This window comes from Podarcis cretensis, assembly GCF_951804945.1.
Source record: "Podarcis cretensis genome assembly, chromosome: 2".
Lineage (NCBI taxonomy): Eukaryota > Metazoa > Chordata > Lepidosauria > Squamata > Lacertidae > Podarcis > Podarcis cretensis.
Genome location: NC_137171.1, coordinates 117152796 through 117177395, shown reverse-complemented (window position 1 = coordinate 117177395; position 24600 = coordinate 117152796). Strand labels below are relative to the sequence as shown.

General features: G+C 46.0%; 2 protein-coding genes across 3 annotated transcripts in view; one reads left to right on the top strand and one right to left on the bottom strand.

Annotated features, from left to right (window-relative positions):
• LOC307207811 (uncharacterized protein) overlaps positions 1 to 14105 on the bottom strand; it is a 31657-nt gene extending 17552 nt beyond the window's left edge. Inside the window, exon 1 of one of the 2 annotated variants that reach the window (XM_079961883.1) lies at positions 13959 to 14105. Coding sequence is in view for 1 of the 2 variants with exons in the window: in XM_079961881.1 (XP_079818007.1) it covers positions 10611 to 10634 (24 nt within the window). In the remaining variant the exon portion in view is untranslated. Of the gene's footprint in view, positions 1 to 10610; positions 10733 to 13958 lie in introns of those variants that run through there. The other variant, XM_079961881.1, reaches the window with a different exon arrangement.
• A 1143-nt stretch (positions 14106 to 15248) lies between these two features.
• LOC307208504 (uncharacterized protein) lies at positions 15249 to 21517 on the top strand. Its single transcript, XM_079963135.1, has 4 exons — positions 15249 to 15381; positions 17892 to 18622; positions 19066 to 19192; positions 20454 to 21517. The coding sequence occupies exons 1-4, from the start codon at positions 15315 to 15317 to the stop codon at positions 21380 to 21382; spliced, it is 1854 nt and encodes a 617-aa protein (XP_079819261.1). The 5' UTR covers positions 15249 to 15314; the 3' UTR covers positions 21383 to 21517.
• The last annotated feature ends 3083 nt before the right edge of the window (positions 21518 to 24600 follow it).

Genomic DNA, 24600 nt, shown 5'->3' with positions numbered 1-24600 from the left:
TCACTTCTGACAGTAGAGGATATAGTCGTCATGTCTAGTAGTGATTAGGAGCTTTCTCCTCTGCAATATTTGTCTAATCCTTTTAAAATGAATCCAAGCTGAGAGAGCAAGTTCCATAGTTTTAACAATGTACACATCAAGCAGAAATTTGTATCACAGCTTTACTAAAACGACATTAAAATAAAGGGAGGAGAGATGTGTCAAAATGCATGTATACCCTCATGCATAAGGTAAAAAGGTAAAAGGTAAAGGACTCCTGGATGGTCAAGCGACTATGGGCTTGTGGCACTCATCTCACTTTCAGGCCGAGGGATCAGGTGTTTGTCCACAGACAGCTTTCCGGGTCATGTGGCCAGCATGACTAAACCGCTTCTGGCGCAACGGGACACCCTGACAGAAGCCAGAGCGCACAGAAATGCTGCTTACCTTCCCGTCGCAGCGGTACCTATTTATCTACTTGCACTGGTGTGCTTTCGAATTGATAGGTTGGCAGAAGCTTGAAGAGAACAACAGGAGCACACCACGTCTGCAATGGATTCCAAATAACTTTACTGCAAGAGAGGCTGCCTTCCTCGCAATAGAAAGCTTAATTTCCATTCATTTTCTGATTCTTAGTGTTATTTTAGTAAGGGCTTAAGATCTCTGATCCCTGTACTCTGCAGGAGAGGACCTTTTGTAGTTATTACCACATCACAATATAGGAATCGAGCCTTTAGCATGTTGGTACCTGCCCTTAGAAGCCCCTTTCCCATTACAGATCAGACAAGCAAAGTCTCCATTGCCTATCGAAGACCTTCCTTTTTCAAAGAGCCTTTTAAGTGAAGATATTTATCCCATTTTCTATCGGCGTCAGATTTGAAATTGATTTTACATACAAAAGTGGTTTTTAATTGCTTTTACATATGAAAGCGTTTGTAGTTGTTGTTGTTCTCCTCCCTTGCATTGTTGTTTTTCATTTTAATATATAGGTCACTGTGCAATTGCTTTTATTGCTGCTGGTTTTCATTGTGAAATTGCTTGGAGGCATTTTCTGGGAAGCAATTATTAAATGGAATTTAAATAAATAATAGCAAGCGTTCTCCAACACTACAAGCATAAAGCTGATGTTCATGAATATGGGGAGGCACAGCAAAATTGCCTCCATCACCTACAGGCCTGGCTTGAGGCCTTTCCCTGCCTGAGGCGGAAGGACAATATGGCACCTTTCCTTATTTAATGCAACTAAAGTGGATATGACTGGGGGTCACACCACATTTTTATAACACTCATACCAGTTTTAAAATTCATTGTGTGTCCTCCCACCCACCCACCCCAGGCCAAATGTGAAAACTGTAGTTTTTTTAAGCCTGCTGTGGACTGTAGCTCTGTGAAGGGGTCCTCCTAACAACTGTCAGCACCCTGAACATAGTTCCCAAGATTCTTTGGGGGAAGCCATGACTATTGAAAGTGGGCTCAAGAGTGCTCAAATTGTACGGTGTGGATGTGACCTGGCAGTGTCCTCCACTGCACTTGAAGGCCCAGCCGCACATACCTCCCTAAGGCATACACAAAAGGTCTCAGCAAATAGGTCTCAGCTGAGTCCACGATGCATGAGGGACTGTTTACTTTGGCTCAGCATCCCCTACACTGAACACACACATTCCCATGCCCACATTTTTATCGGATGCCAGAACTGAACCCCTTCTCTCCCTCCTATCCTGAACAGAAGAGAGATGCAAAGAGCTTTGCTCAGTGAGCGACCACAGCGGTGGCTGGTTTAGACCCCTTTCCTCATGTGACGGGGTGCCAGATTTGAGGATGGGACACATATCCGCTCCATTTTGTGTTCCTGTCTCTCCTCCTTCTCTTTCAGCGGTGGCAGCCATTTTGTCTCACGCCACGTTCCCATAGCAGCCATCTTGCGTTATGTCATGCATCCACAACAGCCATTTTGTGATTGGTGCCCATGGTGATTTCTCAAAATTCCCAGTGTGCCCACCAGTCCCAAAAGGTTGGTGGCTCCAGATGGCACTGTGCACACCGCATACTCTCTTCTCAACAGTGGAGGTCCTGCTCCATGATCACCTACTTTCTGAAGCCTCACACCAAGGAGAGTAGCCCTGGTTTATTGTTCCTCACCAATTAAAGGCTTTTGGCAGCAGCTGCGAGTAGCTTTGCAATGCTGCCACCCCCTCACCCCCCCCCCCGCAATTTTGTTACCATTTTACAGACCGATTTTATTTTGCTGGCCTCTGTTACTTTTGCGATCTGCTTCAGTTCTGCTGCTTTTATTGTTTTTAATGATGGATGGCTTTAATCTGTTGATTCCCTGGTGCGGGCTGCTTTGGTTTTATTTTACAAGAAAAGCAGGGCGCCAAACCATTAAATGAGATAAATAAATAATAATCTTAAGAGTCCCTGCCAGTTATGCGCACCTCTTAAAAAGTCAGACACAGAACCTCTGCCAGGAAGAAAAGAAGCAAACCTGATACAATTCTTTTAAGCTTATTTTAAAAAGGAAAAGGAGAGAAAAAAAGAGTAGAGGAGGCTTGCTTAAGGCCTCCTAATGAGCTTGCATCTGAGCGGATATTTACTAGGGCACATTCCCAATTCCTAGCTTAATTTTGTGGCTCCTGTGATATACTTCTGTGGTTCTACACTGACATTTGCCACACTTTATTCTGCAAAAAGAACAAAGAGCCTTGTGGCACCTCGAAGACTTAATGCTTTTATTATGGCACAAGCGTTTGTGAACTACAGTATGCTTCATCGCTCTCCTGTTCTTTGGATAAAGAGTGAAATGCAGAGGGAAACATCCGCGACTCAGTGAAAAGGCTGTGTGTCTCTGCACACGTGTGATGACTAAAATCAGGCTCTCTACCAAAACCAGATATATTACACAAACTTTAGCACAAGAATGGGGAGTCTGTGGCCCTCCAGATGTTGCTGGATTGCAACTCACATTGTTATGATCATTGGCCACGATGGCTGGGGCTGCTGGGAGTGGGAATCCTACATTTGGAGGGCCCCAGGCTCCCCACCCTGCTTTAGTGATTGGAGGTGGTAGCCCAAGAAGAGCCCTGTGGAAGCACAAAGCTTGCTTCCACAGCAATACAGTTGGGTCATGGAGGCCACATTCACATGTCTAATGCACTATATGATACCACTTTAAACAGCCGTGGCTTAAGAATTCTAGAGGCTTAGAGTTGTTAGGAGCCTCCCTTTTCCCATCACAATGGTATAACCATTAGGGAACTCTGAGAAGTATAACTCCCAGCACCCTTCACAAACCACAGCTCCCAGAATTATTTGGGAGAAGCCAGCACTGTTGACAGCAGTATCATAGTAATTTAAATGATGGTTTGAACCTTTAGTAAAAGCATTAGAAACTTGAACCCGAAACCATAGAGATAAGACAAATCAGTTCATTTCAGTTCTATGCTTCTCGTTTTTCTCACCTCCAATTCTTCACATTTCCGTAGAAATCTGCCAAATTTTGTGTGTGGGGGGGGGGTGGAAATCCTAATGAAAAAGCTCGTTTTCAATGCCATTTTTCACATACTCAAATAGTCACAGAGCTACCATTCCCAGAGTGGTTTTGCAATCAATCCCTTTTCCCAGGGAACTCTGGGAATTGTAGCTCCGGGAGCAGAATAGGGTGTCTCCTTAAGAACTCCCAGCACCCTTAACAAATGACACCTCCCAGAATTCATTGGGGGAAGCCATGACTGCTTAAAGTGGCATCCAAGTCCTTTAACTGTATAGGGAGAATGTGAGCAGGGAGTCTTTCCTAGCCCTACCTGGAGCTGCCAGGGATTGAACCTGGGGACCTCCTGCACACCCAGCAGATAGGTAAAGGTAAAGGTACCCCTGCCCGTACGGGCCAGTCGTGTCCGACTCTAGGGTTGCATGCTCATCTCGCTCTAGAGGCCGTGAGCCGGCGCCTCTGAAAACACTTCCGGGCCACGTGGCCAGCATGACGAAGCTGCAGCTGGCGAGCCAGCACCAGCGCAGCACATGGAACGCCGTTTACCTTCCCGCTGTAAAGCGGTCCCTATTTATCTACTTGCACTTAGGGGTGCTTTCAAACTGCTAGGTGGGCAGGAGCTGGGACCAAACGATGGGAGCTCACCCCGCCATGGGGATTCGAACCGCCGACCATATGATCGGCAAGTCCTAGGCACTGAGGTTTTACCCACAGCGCCACCCGCGTCCCCTACACCCAGCAGATACTCAGAGTTAATTACCCCTCCCTCCCTCTCTCTCTCTCTCTGTTTGTGTAATTATTTTGAGAGCTCTGCCTTGCCACATTGGCTGCTGCAGTGGTAAATCCAGCTTTCCTCCACCAGCACTTTACTGCTGTTATAATTTGTACCCTGCTATTTGGGTCATAAAATGCAGGCTGGAATACTTTTTTAAAAAAAAGAAGCACAGATCCTGCTGAAAGAGGTGTATGTCTTGGGTGTGGTGGGGAGTCTACATAGCTGGTCCGAGAAGAGGCCCTTCGCCATCCAGAATAGGGATGCAAGGGGCGGGAGCACAGTGTATCCTATCCTGTTTTATTTTGGGTGGGGGTTAAGAGGGAGGCATGCGCTCTGATGCATCTGGGGCCTGCTGCTTCTTTATTGGTGCGCTTAGCCTAGAGCCAGAGACTGCCTTGCTTTTTATTAATCTAATAAAAGGATTTGACAGAGCACTTCTAATATGCAGAGTGCTCTCCCCCCCCCCCCCGCAATTGCTCGCCATCCCAACAAACAGCAGCTTTTATGGGTCAAAAAGCAGCAACGGGGGAAAAGGCAGTCTCTCTGTTTCTCTGGCCACCCCACCTTTCCCCAGAACCACATCCAGTTTCGGCAGTCATTACTCACAGCTGCCAGATGAAACCAGCAGAATCAGAGGCAGTGTACCTTTGAATAAAGGTAAAGGTAAAGGGACCCCTGACCATTAGGTCCAGTCGTGACCGACTCTGGGGTTGCGGCGCTTATCTCGCTTTATTGGCCAAGGGAGCCGACATTTGTCCGCAGACAGCTTCTGGGTCACGTGGCCAGCATGACTAAGCCGCTTCTGGTAAACCAGAGCAGTGCACGGAAACACCGTTTACCTTCCCGCCGGAGCGGTACCTATTTATCTACTTGCACTTTGATGTGCTTTCGAACTGCTAGGTTGGCAGGAGCAGGGACCGAACAACGAGCGCTCACCCCGTCGTGGGGATTCGAACCGCCGACCTTCTGATCGGCAAGTCCTAGGCTCTGTGGTTTAACCCACAGCGCCACCCGCGTCCCGGTACTTTTGAATACCAGGCAACAAATGAAAGAGAGGGAAGTCGGAAGCTGCACTCTTCAGAGCTGGACCTCTGGTCCATGTAGTTCGTGAGGTCATGGTGGCCAAACAGGTGCCTCAAAAGCAAAACCTCTGTGCAACAGGGTTACCTGGCATACAGAGGCCTAGTGACAGAACACAGCCATCGTAGCAAGTACCCTCCATTGAATTGAATTTATTAATACGGTCACAGACCAGCATCAACACACACAATAACACAGATCATAAAAAATATCAGAAATACTAGGGACAATATGAATATAACAAGGCTCTAAATACAAAAATTAAAATTAATTGTTAGCATGTCCCCTGTAATTAACATTTAGGGGTTTGAACATTATGGGATACCACTTGCTTCCTGCGATTGATTGCAGACGCACAGAATTTAGCTACATTTAATGTAGTCTTGGGATTCTTGTCCTCTAACAGTAGTTTTAAACTATGGTATTCCGATTCTTTCCTGGACTTTTGCAAAACAGGTGTAATAAAAGTCAAACGTACCCTCCATGAATCTGCCTAATCCTCTTTTGTAGCCACCATTGCACCTTGTGGGAACAAATTCCAGTTTTAACTGCAGGTTGTGTGAAGGAGGACTTTCTTTTGTCCGTCCTGAAATCGTCCAACATTCTGCTTTATGGGGTGTCCCTGAGTTCTAGCATTATGAGTGGCAGCAGCTCTCCAGGGTTCCTGGGATTGGACTAGATGACCCTCGGGGTCCCTTCCAACTCTACAGTTCTATGATTCTATGACATTTCCAGCCCTGCTGCAACATGTTATATGTAAGGCTGCCCCTGAAGACGATTCAGAAGCTTCAGCTGCTGCAGAATTCGGCAGACAGGTTGCTCACTGGGACAAGACAGTTTGAGTGTATCACACCAATCCTGGTCTGACAGCACCGGCTGCCAATTATCTTCTAGCCCAACTGAAAGTGCTGGTTTTGACCTATAAAGCCTTAAACGGCTCAGTACAGTGGTGCCCCGCAAGACGAATGCCTCGCAAGACAGAAAACCCGCTAGACGAAAGAGTTTTCCGTTTTGGAGGTGCTTCGCAAGACGAATTTCCCTATGGGCTTGCTTCGCAAGACGAAAATGTCTTGCGAGTTCCTGCAGCTTTTTTTTCCTTCCCCCCCCCCTTTCTCTAAGCCGCTAAGCCGCTTATCTGCTTATCCGCTAAGCCGCTAAAAGCCGCTAATAGCGCTAATCCGCTAAGCCGTCAATGGGCTTGCTTCGCAAGACGAAAAAACCGCTAGACGAAGAGACTTGCAGAACGGATTAATTTCGTCTTGTGAGGCGCCACTGTGCTGCAATACCTCAAGGACCACCTCTCTCCACATAAAGCAGCCCAGACTTTGCGTTCATCATCTGAGACCCTTCGTGTGCCTCCTTTGATCTGGAGGGTGGCAACACAAGAACGGGCCTTCGCTGTAGTGACGCCCCATTTGTGGAATGTTCTCCCCAGGAAGATTCGCGTGGTGCCTTCATTATATATTTTTAGGTGGCAGGCAATAATGTTCCTCTTCAACCAGGCCTTTGGCTGATTAATATTCTACAGCCTTTTAAATGTGTCTGCAGGAAGGGGGGGGGCTATTGTTTTGCTGGTTTGTTTTAATTATTTACTTGTGTTTTTATCCTGTCTTTTATTTTGTAAACCACCCTGAAATCTTATGATGAAAGGTGGTAAGTCAATCTAAGAAACAGCAATAAATACCTGGAGATGTGGAGAATCGAACCTGGGACCTTTTGCATGTGACGCATGTGCTCTACCACTGAGCTACCTACAGCCCTTCCCCAAATATCCTTGCAAATAATTATTGGGGGCTGGCAGTCACCAATTCACAGACCCACCCTTATGATTGTGCTGCAACTCTGACTTACTCCTGCCCCTCCTCAATTTCTCCACTGGTTACCTCTGAGGAAGAAAAAAGGCCACAGCAGGTTGCCAGCACTAACACCTTAGAATCATAGAGTTGGAAGAGACCACAAGGGCCATCGAGTCCAACCCCCTGCCAAGCAGGAAACACCATCAGAGCACTCCTGACATATGGTTGTCAAGCCTCTGCTTAAAGACCTCCAAAGAAGGAGACTCCACCACACTCCTTGGCAGCAAATTCCACTGTCGAACAGCTCTTACTGTCAGGAAGTTCTTCCTAATGTTTAGGTGGAATCTTCTTTCTTGTAGTTTGGAACCATTGCTCCGTGTCCGCTTCTCTGGAGCAGCAGAAAGCAACCTTTCTCCCTCCTCTATGTGACATCCTTTTATATATTTGAACATGGCTATCATATCACCCCTTAACCTTCTTTGCAGTATTTGCAGTGGGTGCCAATCTGATACCTGCTGAGTTCAAGGTGTTGGTACTAACACATAACAGATAAGCTCAGAGATGAGGCTACCTGAGAGGCATCTGAGAGGTAACAGCAATGGCAGGAGAGCTTCTCCTACAAGCAGAGGCAGCCTGTCCTGTTTTGCCGCAATGGGAAGGTGCCACTTTGAATTCATGCCATGCACCCCGCTTGCTGCCCTCACCAAAGCCCCACTTACACGACTGCAGCTTCTGCGTTCTGGCAAGATCATGAGAAAGCACTGTAGGTGCCTCCCTGTGTGATCTTGCAGGACTCTTGCAAGATCTCCCTAAAACCCAGAAGCCACTAGATCAGCTTCTCCTCTAGCATCATAGGAGTAAACTCTTTGGGGCCAAGGTCCTGTCCCCCCCCATAAAATATTTGAGGGGGCCGCCCCCCAAGTTGATGGTAATTGCTATTCAAATGTTGTCTGTGTACTGCGTCTTGCAGTCGATTATGTGGGGTGAAGCTTACGTGCCCCCCAAAGTGCTTTTTTTAAAGGAAAAATGGTTCCAGTACTCACTGTGAACTTGTTACAGTAAATTACACTTTTAACATTTGTTGGGGAAAGGTGGCAGTATTGCATACCCTTGAATACACCCAGAAAAAAGAACTGCCCCCAATATCTGGCAGTGGGGGGGCATGCCCAGGGAGGCGCCCCTTGGATTCTGCTACTAATTAATACTACTAGCACCAATAATAGTGCTTTTTTTCTAAAAAAATATTTAGGGGTACTCTCATTTTGACTCAAGAAAAATCACCATTTTATAGTTCAAATTGGGAAAAATAAATGCAGAAAATGGACAAAAGTACAAAGATTCACAAAATGTTTAGGCATACCCCTGTGTCCCCCCAGAAAAAAGCAGTGATAATAATGTATTAGTCCCTAAATTGCTACAAGGCTGTGTTGTTTTGCTAGGAGTCAGCTAAAGGGAACAAGTAGCAGGTGATAGGAATAGCCAGGGGTGTTATTAGGGCACAGCCCAAGGGGCAGTGAGCCCCAGGTATTTTACACTGGGGGCCGAATCTGCTGCCCCTTGCTCCTTTATTATTTAACCATATGGGGGCACTGCATATGGGCATTTTTTCTTTAAGTCTTTCATTGTCCAATCTTAAGTTCTCTTTGCCAGTTTGCAATTTTCTTTTAAAGCCTTCATGAAAATTCAACAGCGTTTTAGTGCAAATGTCTAACATACACCTTTTATGTGTGCAAGTTTGCTGCAAAATATACCAAAACTATTTCCCCTGGCATAATTGTGTGCATCTTTTTTGCCAGCATATGCATGTATATGCACGCTTTATCCCACTGTATGCATTTTTGCACACACTACTTGACAAAAGAACTGCTCTGCAAAATTCAGCGAAGTGTGGGTTTGAAACAATAGCCGTATATTTCAGTTCATGCATTCTTTCGGAAAGTGAAAAATTGTTTCAGAAACATAAAATGGTAGAGTCCGAAGGGACCCTAAGGGTGATCTAGTCCAATGCTCTGACATGCAGCAATCTCAACTAAAACACCCATGATAGATTCCCATCCAAGACGAATGCCTCGCAAGACGAAAAACTCGCTAGACGAAAGGGTTTTCTGTTTTCCGAGGCGCTTCGCAAGACGAATTTCCCTATGGGCTTGCTTCGCAAGACGAAAACGTCTTGCGAGTCTTGCAAGTTTTTCCCCTCCCCCCTCCCTTTTTCTAAGCCGCTAAGCCGCTAATAGCCGCTAATAGCACTAATCCACTAATAGGGGTGCTTCGCAAGATGAAAAAACCGCAAGACGAAGAGACTCGCGGAATGAATTAATTTCGTCTTGCGAGGCACCACTGTACTTGAATATGGCTATTCGTCTCGTCTTTCCCAGGCTAAACATACCCAACTTCCTCAACTTGGTTTCCAGACCCTTGATCATCTTGGTCACCCTCCTCTGCACATATTCCAACCTGTCAGTATTCTTCTTAAAATTATGGCACCCAGAACTGGAAACAGTACTCCAAATGTGGTCTGACCAAGGTAGAATAGAATGGTACTATGACTTCCCTTGATCGGGACGCTATACTTCTGTAGATGCAGCCTGGAATAGTGTTAGCTTTTTTTTGCTGCTGCATCACAATGTGGACTCATGTTAAGCTGGTGGTCTACTCAGACCCCTAGATCCTTTTCACATGTACTACTGTTAAGCCAAGTGTCCTCCATATTTATATTTGTGCATCTGGTTCTTCCTACCCAAGTGCAGAACTTTGTCCCTATGGAAATTCATTTTGTTAGTTTGGACCCAGTTCTGTAATCTGTTCTAGTCAGATCAGAATCCAGGCCACAACTCTCTCCCAGTTCTACCTAGATATGCCTGGAAACATCTGCATGCAAGGGAAATGTTCCACCACTGAGCTACACCCCTTCCTCAAGTTTTTAAGGTACCCAGAAATGCCCCTGGGATGAGCCACTGCCGATGTAGAATATTCTGGCCCACACAGACCATAAGGCTGACCTGGTATTAAGGTAGTTCTTAATTTTCATGGCAGTGAGATGTGCCACTCCTGCTGAATTCAGCTCTCTCCTACCGCAGAAGTAATAAAAGATTAAAGAGCAACATGGAAAGAATTCACAAACATCCCATATCTAGAACACCAACGTAAGATGCTGCAGGGCCAATTCAACAGAGGTTGTTCCCAGCTTAGTCCCAATCCCCAGGGGGAAAGGATCTCTCTTGAAATGCAGCATATGGATTGATATATAAGTTCAGGCATCCTTCCTCTCAGCTTCTGAGCCCAAGAGGCACTGATTGTGTTTATTTCCCTCTTTCTTGTTACCAGACCATGCCAGAGAGCGATTTCCTGCCTCTTTAGTTATTTATGGGATTTTTCCACAGCACTTTTCGACTTGCCTGCCCAAATCCGCTTTTCCTGCCCCTGCCCCCAATTTGTCTTTTCCTCCCCATCGTTTTTTTTTCTCCTCCTCCTCTCCACCCATCATCCCAGGTACCTTTAATTCACTGCTCTGAGACATCTTTCTCCAGCCGCTTGCAAAGATAATTCAAAATCCCAGTTGGCAAAGGCAGCAGACAGGAAGTGGCATTCATGAATGCAATCCCATTCTTCCCTCCCTCGCCTCCCAAACCTCCTCCCTCTCTAGCAATTGCAGCTCGGTGGATTTAACCCTCAAAGAGCTGCAGAAGAGCGCCTCTAGTCTGGGAATCTGGAAGACAAGTTCTGGACATCTTCCTAGGGAATTCTTATTGGGCTTTATCTATTGCTCATCCGACTGAAAGCAGACCCAGGGAAATTGACATGCCAAACCAGCTCAGTCCCATTAATTGCAATGGGACTTGGTTAGATGCTGCCCATCGAGTGATTAATTGGAATGTATTTCCCAATCTTCCTCCCAAAGGCGGCAAAACCATCAGTGATAAAGCAATACAATTAAAAAATGAGAGAAGAATGTAGATAAAACATTGAAAACCAAATTAATAAAATATAAACAGTGTCACCTCCTCACATGGCTACTCGTGGCAAAGGCAAGCACATCAGAAAGGCTGTTCACCATACAGAAGAGGTGGGGAAACTTTTTCGATCTGAGGGCTGCAATCCCTTCTGGGGAAGGAAGGGTCACACAGAATCACAGAATTGTAGAGTTGGAAGGACCTACAAGGGCCATCTAGTCCAACCCCCCGCAATGCAGGTATCTTTTTGCCCAACGTGGGGCTTGAACCCACAACTCTGAGATCTCTAGAGTCTCCTGCTCTAAGGACAGAGCTATCCAGTTAAACATGCCAGCGGAGGGTGAGGCCAGAGGTCAAAAAATAATAATTCCCCACCCCCTCCATGCAGGGAAGATGCACCGTCCCTTTGATCATGTCAGCTGCATGGTTGCATTCTGATATCGCATTCCCAACATTTCCCCTATTTTCTCTCCATCAAGAACATCCATCATCCAAATTACCCCAGAGCGCAAAGAGATTTGTGTACATATGTTGGGGTGCAAGCATAAAAGAAATGTGTATAATGAGAAAGAGAGAGAAGATGAGGAACAGAAGCTCAAAGAAAGGCAAAAGTATGAATTCTTAAAGCAGATTTGGGAACAGTTGGTGCCAGCCAAACCTGCTGGCTTTAATGAGAAACCCACAACAACAGAAAGCAGCAGCGAAGCCATAGGTTCTGGGAGTCAGATATCTGGCTGAGAAGTTTGAAGGAGAAAGCATTGGAAATGTGTTTTGGGATGCTTTAACTGTCCTATTAAGCCGGGAAGTGGATATCTTAAATGAGTAGCATTTCGTGAATGGTCAATCATATATGAATGTTAAAATAGTGTTTGCAGTGCTCTAAATGTCATATTTTGTAAAGCTGAAAGAATAAAATTTATCGCTCCCCCCTTGCAAAAGAACAGCAACACCCATTTCTTTCAGATTCAGTTTCAGGACGACGCCTTGGTCCAAGAACAAAAAGAGCATTGCTGGAAGAGGCCCATGGCCCATCTAGGCCAGTATCCTGTTCTCACAGTTGCCAACCAGATGCATTGAAGGGAAGCAGAGAGGCAGGACCTGAGTTCAAGATGGAAACCTCCTTTTCTGTGGTCTCCATCACCTGGCATATATTGCCTTCAACAGCAGAGGTAAAGCATAACATTGTGACTCATGGGCGTAGCCATAATTTATGTTTGGGGGACAGGACTTTTGTTAGGGGGGCAGAACCATGCTATCTGTGACGCGATTGGTCAGTTTGTTAAGTATTTTTATTTATTTACTTGATGAGGAGTAGCTGACTCCCTCCCTAATATGCCCAGGCTGTGGCAGGCCAGTGGCTACGGAAAGCCTTATCCCCCATGAATTTATCTAATCTTTTACACCAGTACAGGTTGGTGATCATCCACAATAGCTAAGGGGAGCGAATTCTGTAGTTAAACTCTGCGCTGGGTGAAAAAAGGTTCATCTGCCTGAACCTTCCAGCATTCAGCTTAGTTGGATGTGCCAGAGTTCTAGGACTGAGAGGGAGAAAATATTCTCTCTGCATAACTTTATACCCCTCCATCCTGCATCTCCCTTTCCTTTTTCTCTAAACTAAAAACTTCCCAGCAGTGTTCCAGCTCGTCTCTGCTTACGTTCTGCTGGAGATGCAATAGGGATAATGTTTCTTTAAAAAGTATGTTTTTTCATTGTCCTATATTGAAATAATTTTGGCAGGAGGTAACTGAAACTATCAACAGAACTGCACGGAACAACCTTATATTTACAGAGCAAAATATGCTCTTGAATTATATACCCAGCACATGGTACCTTACAAAAGGACAATGGGAGTAGACTCTCCGTGCCCTTACCACAGCAAAAAGACTGATACAGTGGTACCTTGTGTTACGGATGAGATCCGTTCCGGAGACCAGTCTGTAACATGAAATGCCCACAACTCGAAGTGCTGAGCAGGCACACGGCGTGATTTGGTGCTTCTGCGCATGCGTGAAGCACGATTTAGCGTTTCTGCGCATGTGTGAGTGGTGAAACCCGGAAGTAACCCATTCCGGTACTTCTGGGTTGCCGCGGGACGTAACGCGAAAAGACGCAACATGAAGCGGACGCAACACAAGATATGACTGTACTGATGAACTGGAAAAATAAAAATGCAGTTCCCTTCTACAACTGGACTGAAGACTTATACACAAACTCACAACATATGAACAACTTGCAAATAAACACTGACTTGCCATGGACAAATTCAATGATGTTTGGAATCTGTTCTTACATATACTGTAATAGGTTAAGATCTGGTGAAGAACAATAACAACCTTGCAAAAATATATAGTTTTGGGTTTCCTCCCTCCCCCCTTTATTTTCCCTTCTACATGGGTTGTATCTCTTCTTTTCTCTCCTTTATTTACGTCTCACCATGTTTAGTGCACATATAATTATGCAGTTTTTGAAATTTCAATAAAGATTTTTTTTAAAAAAGGAAAACACAACACACACACACACAAAACAAGTAAAAACTTCCCAGCTGTGTTCCAGCTCATCTCTGCTTACGTTTTGAAGCTTGCAAGCGAAAGATTAAAGCAACAACCCTATCCTGATTTTTTTGGGTTGTTGCTGTTCTTTCCTCCCCGCTCCCCACAGCATCTGGCCTACAGGGGTACACTGCACCTATAGCTGGAGGTTCTGTTTCCCGCAAGAGCCACGCGGTGGGGTGTGTGGCCCAGCGAAGATCCAGTTAACTTTGATTTGGCAGGCGTGGGAAAGGAAGGCGGGGAGAGCGGTGTGCATCTTGTTTACTCCTTGCTTCGGATTCCCCTCCATCCGCCGCTCCGCCTCCGATCGCCCCCTTCTCCCAAATCCCCGACTTAACTTACCGCTCCCAAAAGGCGCTGACTCCTTTGCAGCCGCGGCTAAATTGCAAAAAATAATAATAATAATAATTCCAAACTTCGGAACGACCCAAAAGGGGACTCAAACAAGGGGGCGGGACAGGAAGAGGAATTGTATGGAACTTTTTTAAAAAAAAACAATAATAACAACAATAATATTAATAATGTCTCCGCCTTCTCTAGGCAGGAGAGCTCGGTGCTTTTAACCCATTAAGCCTGATCCGGGCGTCCTTTTTATTGTGCGTTCATTTTTACGCTGTGAGCAGACGAAACATTTCAAGCGCGTTCCACGCCGGAATCCTGGGAGTTGTAGTTTGTTAAGGATGGTGGGAGTTGTAGTTCTGTGAGGTTCGAACTGCAGTTCCCAGGATTTTTTGGGGGGAGGTGCTTTAAATGTATGGGTTCTCAGTGCTTTTCAATGATGTGGTAAATAAATTTTACCATAAATAAAATAATAAAATAAATGCACGGTATATACGCAGCCTTGGGCTGATGGTGGTAATGCATCATCCTGCCTTCAATACTGTTTGCACCTGCAAATAATAGAATTGTAGAGTTGGAAGGGACACCAAAGGGTCATCTAGTCCAACCCCTTGCAACGCAGGAATCCTTTTGTCCAATGTGGGGCTTGAACCCACAAACCTGAGATTAAGAGTCTCAGGCTCTACTAACTGAGCTATCCCAGTCATGTTAATAAAAACATGGTGAAGCTGTTGTGCCAGGTCCAAATGATCACATTAAGCAAATTGTAAAGGATGTCTTGCGAACCATGGTTTTGCATTACATATGAATCAGGCCACCTTCGCAGATTTAAAAGTCCAGCGTTTTTCGCCCCCCACTTTGAGGTTACAGAACTGCTGGGAAAAGTCCATTTCCCTGCCACTGTGAGGTCAATAGTTCCAAATCTGTCTCAGCAGCCGTGGAAAAGCAGCCTGGGCCTTATTGTGCATGCACATGCATGCGCATGAATGCGCTGTTAAGAGAGACAAGAATGAACCATTCCCCTTCTCCCTGAGATTTAACTATTAAAGTCCCAGAGAAAGGGCTAAACCTCGCAATTCTAGCAATTCCACGTGGGCATTTTAAGTAGGCAGCCTGCAACAGGACAAAACGCAGGGCATCAAATGGCCAGAGCGGGGAGAGGTCACCCAGGGACTCACATGCAACTTCTGCTCCCATTCATGTTTTAGGATGCCTGACTGTTTTATGTGCCTTTGCCCTGAAGGAGTTAAACACAGAGAGCTGTGCCGGCTAGAGGAGCATGCAAACTTGTGACCTAAGCTGAGGCACCTTCCTGATCCACCACCTTCCTCCTTCCCTCCAGGGGTTTTTGCCTCTTGGATGGAGCCATTGGGGGCTGCAGATCTTTTGCCAGAGGTTGCAACAATGACCAATGTTCAAGGAGTGGGTGAGTTAACCCCCCCCCAGAGGCGCTGGACAGAAAGAAGGAGAAAAAACAATTAAGAGGGAGATACCAGAGAAATCAGGAACCGTGGGGAAAAGCTGCAGAGGGCGATGTTCCCAGATTTCCCTTTTACCGTTGCCAGCATGCCTTCTGCCTTCTGCCAGGGGCTCAATGTGCAGAAGTCAGCTCGCAACTGCATTTATCTCCCTTGCTGCAAAAAGCTGATTCTTGAATGGCAGGCTGCTGTTAAAGGCACAGGAGCAGGCCAAGCTGCTTTCCCACAGGTCAGTTGGCAGCCAGGGTTGCCAACTTATCCAGAGGGGAACCAAGTCAGGCCTGCTCCTCTGCCTTTGACAGAGGCAGGTGGCAGAAATCAAAACAGTGAAGCTTTGTGGCATGAAGGTGCCGGCGAGCGTCATTGCATGCCATTTAAAAGCACAGGAGCAGAGGTGCCTGGAAAGTTGGCAACCTTAAGCGTAGCAGTAACTGCACATTATGATATCATGTTCCGAGCGCACAAAATGCTTCAGGCACATGTTACCTCGACGATCCTTGCAGCTTGGAAGATGGCTGTTTCACACACACCCATTTTGGGTGTTAAAATACGGTTCTTCACTGCATTCCCACTTCACACATGAATGGGACAGGATTGTGCGGAAACACCAGGGTCAGTTCTGGGGGTTGCTGACTGTCTTGCGTTGGCAACTCTGCTGTGGTTATTGCATGGTATTAAAAAGAATCATAGAGTAGGAAGGGACCTTGAGGATCATCTAGTCCAACCCCCTGCAGTGCAGGAATGAAGAACCTTTACCACTGAGCTACAACCTCGGTAGAGCATGAGCCTCTCAATCTCAGAGTCGTGCGTTTGAGCCCCATGTTGGGTGAAAGATCCCTGCATTGCCTGACCCTCACATGACCCTTGTGGTCCCTTCCATCTCTACTTGTGATTCCATAACCCTTTCCACTAGACCAGGCATGTCCAAAGTCCATTTTGGGGGCCTAATCTGGCCCGCCGGTTGGTTTAATCCGGCCCCCATGGCAGTTTATTTCCTGGAGTAAAATCCTTAAAAAACCTCAAAAACTTCAATCCTAAAAAAAGCTCAATCCTTTAAAAAGTCAACAACTTTGGTTGGCCCTCACGGCCCTTCACTTCATCAAATCTGGCCCTCTTTGAAAAAAGTTTGGACACAACTGCCCTAGACTGTCAGAGTAAATAAGTGAATCTTTACGAGCGAGACAGCCTTACAGATATCAGGAGCCTAAATGAGGCTTACTTCTGAACAGAACTTCAATTTCTCTATTTATTAGTTATATCCCACAGCTTCCTGCTAAGGTGCCCAGGGTGGAAAACACGTCAGTACCAAAACAATAGAATCAAAACTTCTATAAATGGTTAAAAGCAGCCTTTAAAAAAAAGTTAAGAACTAAAAGCAATCGCCAACTCTCAAAACTAATATTTTCAGCCATCAAATGACTGGGTAAAGAGGAACACTTTTCACCTAAATAATAATGAAGGAGAATGGTGCACCTCACTAGGGAGGACATTCCACAAATGGGAAGCCACTGCTAAGAAGGCCCTGTCACCGGAGTCACTGCCAACCAGGCAGTTCCCAGTGGTCTCCCCTGCAGTTCCACCAAGGTCTCCCCTGCAGATCGTAGGGAGATGTGAAGGATTGTGTTGCGGTGATTGCAACCTTCCTCCCTGGAAGATTCAGGATGAAGGAAAGCACTTTTTCCTGCAGTGCTTAATTAAACTATGGCACTTGCTCCCACAGGAGGCACTGATGGGCACCCACCTAGATGGCATTAAAAGAGGATTAGAAAATAATCTTGAATTAGCTAAATTAACTGAGATAATTAGGAGAGAGCCAACCCAAAGGTATAAAAATGAATGGGGCATTTATAAAGAATATTTAATTAAACATCGTCCACAAATGAAAACCTGGACATGTTTTGACTAAACTCCCCAAGCTGCAAGTTAGATTAAGAATACATGAGACAAAACAAAAGAAAGAAATGGAGATAAGGAATACTGAAGCAGTGATAATAATAATAATAAGAAAAAGGATGGATCCTCAATGAGGAGGTTGGAAGTCATATGGAGAAATTAAGAATTTGCGAATTAAGAAAAAAACTTAAACAATAGAAGTCTCTTTTAGGAATTTAAGGATTTGTATATATTGGTTTATTTGGAAATTTGTTGTTTCTTTTGTGTTTTATTTGGAATGTGTAATTTTTGCCGTGTGGGAAAACAAATAAAAAGAGGATTAGGCAAATTCCCAGAGGAAAGGGCTTAATAATAATAATAATAATAATAATAATAATAATAATAATAAATTTATTAGGGCAGAGGGCTCTTGGGCTCCAATCCTGCTTGCCGGTTTCCCACAGGCATCTGGGTGGCCAGTGTGGGAACAGGATGCTGGACTAGATGGGCCACTGGCCGGATCCAGCCGACTCTTCTTATGTTCTTAATGCTTTGCCCTTGATCAAGAGCTGAATTTCCTTTTCAGCCCAGGAACTCCAGCCAGAAATAAAAATGGAGCAGCAGGACCCAACAGAACCGGGATGCTGGGAGAAGCTGGAGGCAGGCGAAAGGGAGACTCAGGTTGTCCAAGTCGGGACCATCAAGGAGTTCCTGATTGGCGAAGGCCCAGCACAAGTGAAGCAGGAGCCAGAGGAAGGTTTGCACCAGCGTTGGGAAAACCAGCAGCAGGAGTTCCTGAAGACGGTGGAATCCCCTTGCTCAGGATGGAGGCACCTCAGGCTACCTGAGCCCATCTCTGAGGCAGACACGAAGGAGTTCCAGGCCTCCTTCAAGGAAATAGCTGGGGCCAGCCAGTGGCCGAAAGCAGACTGGGCAACTGCAACCGTGCTGGGCCTCCGGGGAGCTCAGAAACCGAGCAGAGGTCTGGATTCTTCAGGGAAAGGGAAGGACAAGACAGCGAGCAAAGACGCCGCCGACTCAGAGACACAACGCCAGTGCTTCCGGCGCTTCTGCTATGAGGAGGCTGAGGGGCCCCGGGACGTTTGCAAGCAGCTGTGGAAGCTTTGCCACCAATGGCTGAAGCCAGAGAAACGCTCCAAGGACCAGATCCTGGAAGTGCTGATTCTGGAGCAGTTCCTGAGCATCTTGCCTCTGGAAATGCAGAGCTGGATCGGCGAACAGGGGCCAGAGACCTGCAGCGAGGCAGTCGTCCTGGCAGAAGATTTCCTCCTGAAGTCGGAAGGGTGGGAAGGAAAGGTGAGTGTCTTAGCGTTTGGGAAACCCTGAGAGAACCCAGAAAATAGGGCAGGGATGCCGTCTATTGGCGTGAGGGGCAGAGAAATGGATGTGGCAATTCCTCAAGCTCTGGGTTTTTAAAAAATAAAATAATCTAGTTTGGCCCCAAGATAGATGGGATGGCCACATGTGTTTGCTTACGTCCAGTGTGAGGAACCTTCGGCCCTCCAGATGTGGATGAACTACAGCTGCCATTGTCCCTGTACATGTGCGAGAGAATACACATAGAAGCCTGAAACAACCTTAATAACATTGCAAAATAAATTCCAAATCTGTCACTGTAAATTATCATTCTTTTACTTTTCTGCACCACAATGTCCTACCAACATCCTTGTCATTAAGCCATCTGCACCCATATTGTTAACCTCCTTATTATCCTTTGTTATCGTTCACTTTTTTTTCAGGAATCAGGGTTGTCAATAAGCTCATTTGTCAGCAGCCCTAATTCAGAACAGGACTCCTGGGCCCCAAGGAAGATGCAGCTCTCCATGGAAGCCAAGCAGGAGGGTGATGGAGAATCCCGTTTCTTCGGTAAGAATTTTAATTGCTAGTTGTTAAAACACAAATAAAAATGCTGCCTCCTACAATGGGGTTAGAACAAAACCATCACAGAATCGTAGAATTGTAGGGTTGGAAGGGGCTCAAAGGGTCATCTTTGAGAGGTGCTTTTTTGCAGTCAATAATAGTAATGATAATGATAATGATAATAATAATAATAATAATAATAATACATCTATACCCCACCCATCTGGCTGGGTTGCCCAAGCCGCTCTTGGCAGCTTCCAAGACATAAAAACGAAATAAAACATCAAACATTAATTGTAAAAATCTGATCCAATATAAAAGTCACAATAACTTTAAAACAAACAACTTATATCAAACAAAGCAACATTCAACAATCCATCAGAATCTAATATAGTGGTACCTCTGATTATGAACGCTTCTGGGTTATGCGTTGGGTTATGAGCTCTGCTAACCCGGAAGTAGTTCTCCTGGTTGCACCCTTTGCCCTGGGATGTGAGCGGAAATCGTGCGCCAGAGGCATGTGTGCAGCAGGAAGCACCATTAGTGAAAGCGCGTCTCAGGTTAAGAATGGTTTTGGGCTATGAACGGACCTCTGGAATGGATTCAGTTCATAACCAGAGGTACCGCTGTAGCAAACAGTAAAATTAAACTTCAGCAAATAATAATTAAACAGTTCAACCACAGGTCAAGCGGTGTATAAATTTTATGAAATAAATATGAAATGAATAAACAAATATGGTTGAACCCCCTGCAATGCAGGAATCATTTTAAACCTCTGTTTAAAAACCTCAAACAAAGGTGAGTGCACCCTCTTCCACTGTTGAACAGCTCTTACTCTCAGAAAGTTCTTCCCGGTGTTTAGTCAGAATCTCCTTTCCTGTGACTTGAAGCCAGTGGTTCTGGTCCTTCCCACCAGAGCAGAAAGAAACAAGCCTCCTCCCTCTTCCATATGACAGCCCTTGAGATATCTGAAGATGGCTATCTTATCTCCTCTCAGCCTCCTCTTCTCCAGTCTAAAAATACCCAATTCCATTAACTGTTCCGTTTAATGTTTGTTTCCAAACTCTTGATCATCTTGGTTGCCCTCCTCTGCACAAAAGAGACTACAGTTCTGAGCACCCTTAACAAACTATGCCCCCAGGATTATTTGGGGGGGGGGGTGCCTCTAAAAACTGAGGGACAGAAAGTAATGGAACAGGGATGGGGAATTTCTACAAGCCTCTACTTATTGTGCCATGATTTTCCTCTCTTTCCCCCCATTTTGAAGGTGATGGGCAAGAACAGGAGAATGAAGAGGAGACATTCCAGCTGGAAAGACCTGAGCAGACAGACCTCTGTGGAATATCCCTGGAAAGAGCCAAAGGGGATTTCTTCCAGGGGCTTGACATGGGGCTGATGCCAGGAAGTCCCCTGGTGCCGGGAGGTCCTTGGGAAAACAATCCTGGGAAGGCAGCCAAACAGGCTTATCATTACGATGAAGTGGGCGCCGGCTTAGATGAAAGTCCCTTCCAGGAGGAGATCGTCAAGTTGAAGATAAAGAAAGAGCAGTCCGAGGACAGGAGCTTCAGCCAGGCCGTGCAAATGGCCGAGAAGCCATACAAATGCTTGTATTGCGGGAAGACTTCTAACTGCAAGGCCAACCTGGTCGTGCATGAGAGGACCCACACTGGAGAAAAGCCGTACACGTGCCTGGACTGCGGCAAGAGCTTCAACCGGAAGTCCACGCTGGTGAGGCACAAGAGAATGCACACAGGAGAGAAGCCCTACGAGTGTGCACAGTGCGGGAGGCGCTTCAGCATCCGGTGCAACCTCATCAATCACGAGAGAATCCACACGGGCGAAAAGCCGTACAACTGCTCCGACTGCGGGCAGAGCTTCAGCCGGAGACTGCAGCTCGTCATCCACCGGAGGACCCACACGGGCGAGACCCCCTATAGGTGCGCCCAGTGTGGGAAGTGCTTTACTCGGCGCTCGTCCCTCCTGACACACGAGAGGATCCACACGGGAGAGAAACCAAACACGTGCACGGATTGCGGGAAAAGCTTCATTCAGAAAGGGTACCTTCTGATACACAGGAGAATCCACACAGGAGAGAGACCCTATCAATGTTCGTCGTGTGAGCAGAGGTTTCTTAATCGAAGTGATCTGCGTAGACATGAGAAAATCCACGTGGGAGGCAATCCCCCTGGATGTTAAGAGTTGTCAGAGAGGATGTGGCATTCAGCTGCCGAAAGGCAATGTGATTCCCTCAAAGTACAAATGCAGAATTTAATTTTTTAAAAGAATGTTTCCCTTAAAAATAAAGAAAACCATAGAACTGTCATTGTAAAAATTAGCAACGAAGGTGTGGTCATCTTTAACGGGATGTTGGAAACGGTTGATGTACGAAACCTGAAACTTCACATTATAAAAGGTTCCTTGCGAGGGCGGGGAAGCGTCTTCATCCCGAGGGCCGCATTCCATTGTGCACAACCTTCTAAGGGCCACATGTCCATGGTGGGCAGGGTCAGAAGCAATGGATGCAATTCTTACCTTTGTGCTGTAGGCCAGTGGTTTTCAACCAGGGTGCTGTGGCAGCTGGGGTGCCTTGAATGATGGTCAGGGGTGCCACAGGCAACACTGGCCTCTGTCCCTCTCTTCTTTCCCTCCCTCCTCTGATGCCCTCTCTTGTCATCTCTGCTTCCCAAAGGCTCGCACAGCTGTTTATTGCAACAGCCCTGGCTATAACTGAAATTGAAATACTTTATTGTCACTTGTACAACTTGTATACAGTAAGATTACATGAGCAACCCCCCACTCAGCTCTCTTAGTCTTAATTCCCCTCGTTTACTGACACCCACCCACCAAACCCGAAAGTCAGTTGCCCTGTTGTTATCTTTTCATTCAGCAGCCTAACAGCCCACAGATAGAAGCTGTTCTTTACCCTGTTGGTGTGACTAATCATGCTTCTATATCTTCTGCCCGAAGGCAGGAGATCAAGAAAGTGCCGGCCAGGATGTGAATCATCCCTGAGAATTTTCCACACTCTCCTGAGGCAACGTTCTTCCGCAATGTCATCCAGTGGATTCACGGGACAGCTCCACAAGTTCCATAAGTTCCACAAGAGAATGGTGTCTCTGAGAGGCACCTCTCTTTGGGGCAGGGGAGAAGCTCAGCGACCAGGGACAGCAGCAGCAGCTTCCCAGAGGAGAGGAGAGGAGAGGAGAGGAGAGGAGAGGAGAGGAGGCTGAGGGAACAATCCACAAGGGAGAGTGTTCAAAAAAGGGTGAGAGGCTGCCAGCTCTGCGGACAAGGGGTGACATAACTGGGCTCCTGAGCCCCACATATGTTGTTGGCACCCTCCCAAATCTCATTTGGCTCAGCCAGTATGGCCATTGGCCAGGGATGATGTCATTTGTAGCCCAGCAACACCTGGAAAGCTACAGGCTCCCCATCCTTGTCACAGAGTCAGAGGTTACAAACATACCATACAGTCAAAGTACTATGATACCACTTGAAACAATCATCTCTTCCCTCAAAGAATTATGGGACCTGTAGCTTGTTTGCTGAGAGATACACAGAGTGGTTTAACAATTGAGCCAAAATTCCTCAGATACCAGGAACCTGTGGCCCTCTATATTTTTTATTTTATTTTACTGCTAGTCCCACCATGCGTGACCATCATACTGGTTCCGGCTGATGGGAGTTGGAGTCCAACAACACTGGACTACAGGTTCCTCCACTCCTGGAATTATGCAAAAATACCCATCCAAAAAAAGGTCTATAGCATTAAAATCTGCATTACTATCTGAGGTCACATCCTAAGGAATCTAATTATACAGTGGTACCTCGGGTTACATACGCTTCAGGTTACAGATGCTTCAGGTTAGTACCTTGGGTTAAGACCTTTGATACAGGATGAGAACAGAAATCGTGCTCCGGCGGCGCGGCGGCAGCAGGAGGCCCCATTAGCTAAAGCGGTGCTTCAGGTTAAGAACAGTTTCAGGTTAAGAACGGACCTCTGGAACAAATTAAGTACTTAACCCGAGGTACCACTGTAGTGGAGATTTTAATGAGTGTTCCACTAATGGTATTAACCCAAGATGGAACCCAGCGCTTACTGGTTTTAAGTTTTTGAGATGAGTCAGAAAGGTAAAGGACAATATTTACTCTGTGCCCCTAATTTACTTTTTCTTTAGCTTCTATACGAGGGGAAGGAGGCCTGTGGCCCTCCAGATGTTTTGGGGCTCAAACTACCATCGTTCCTGATGCATTGGCCACGCTGTCTGAGGCTGATCATGGACATCTATTCATTCTCATTTATTTTTTAACCTCCTGCCCTCTTTTATTATTGTTCCTGTGTATTTTATTGAAACACGCAGGACCATTGTAAGAAGTTTCAATAAAAATAAAAAATAAAAAATTTTAAACCCCCCACACTTTTTTGGGTGGAAAGATCTATCTCCTCTATCCCGGAATGTTCCGCATTTCCTAGGATGCCCCTATTTTCATCAGAGAAATGTTGCAGTCAGTGATAATTAGAGCCTCAATATATACTAAATAGGCACACCTTTAACCTTTTACAGCAGAAGATTGGTGAGAATTGCTGAGATGGTTGTATTAATTCTTGTGATGGAACAGGGGTCCATTTGCAACCGATAATTGATTGTGGAAGGTATGTGAGGGAGGTAATGGACGGGAGATGTTGATTGGCGTTATTTCTCTGTGTAAAACAACTAATAAAAAAGCCTCAAAATAGAGAAAATAAAGCATCCTCTGAATGAGAATCAAGCCCTGGTCTTGGCAGTGAGGGCACCAAATCCTAACCACTAGACCACCAGGAAGAATGGCAAGATAGAGGCCTCCTTTAACCAAATTTATTTCTGAATCCCTCAATGTGACCTATAGAACATGAACCACAGCAAAGCCATTGCTCCTTCTCCCTGGCAAAAAGATTCCCTGACCGGGAATCGAACCCGGGCCGTGGCGGTGAAAGCGCCAAATCCTGACCACTAGACCATCAGGGATGGATGGTGGAAGTGCTTCTCATCCCTCCCTTCCTTCACCTGATGAGCCTTATTCTTTTTTCAAAGTGTAATTTGCTCTGCTCAAGCACAGGGGCTTACCTCGGCCTTCACTCATACCCTCTCACACCTGAAGCAACAATCCTGTCCCTACATTCCAAAGACTGACACCCAGAGCCTCCCGCTGAACCTTTTGCTCAGAGAGCAGAGGACTACACACCCTTTGCAAAATACAAAAAAACAAAACAAAGAGAACTGCAAGCTGCCTTCTCTGAGGCTCGAACTCAGGACCTTCAGATTATGAGACTGACGCGCTGCCTACTGCGCTAAGAAGGCTACATAGAAATATGCCTGGGCACATTTTCTGTAGAAACCCAGCCCAAGCATGGCTACAAGGCAATGCTGCTGCAA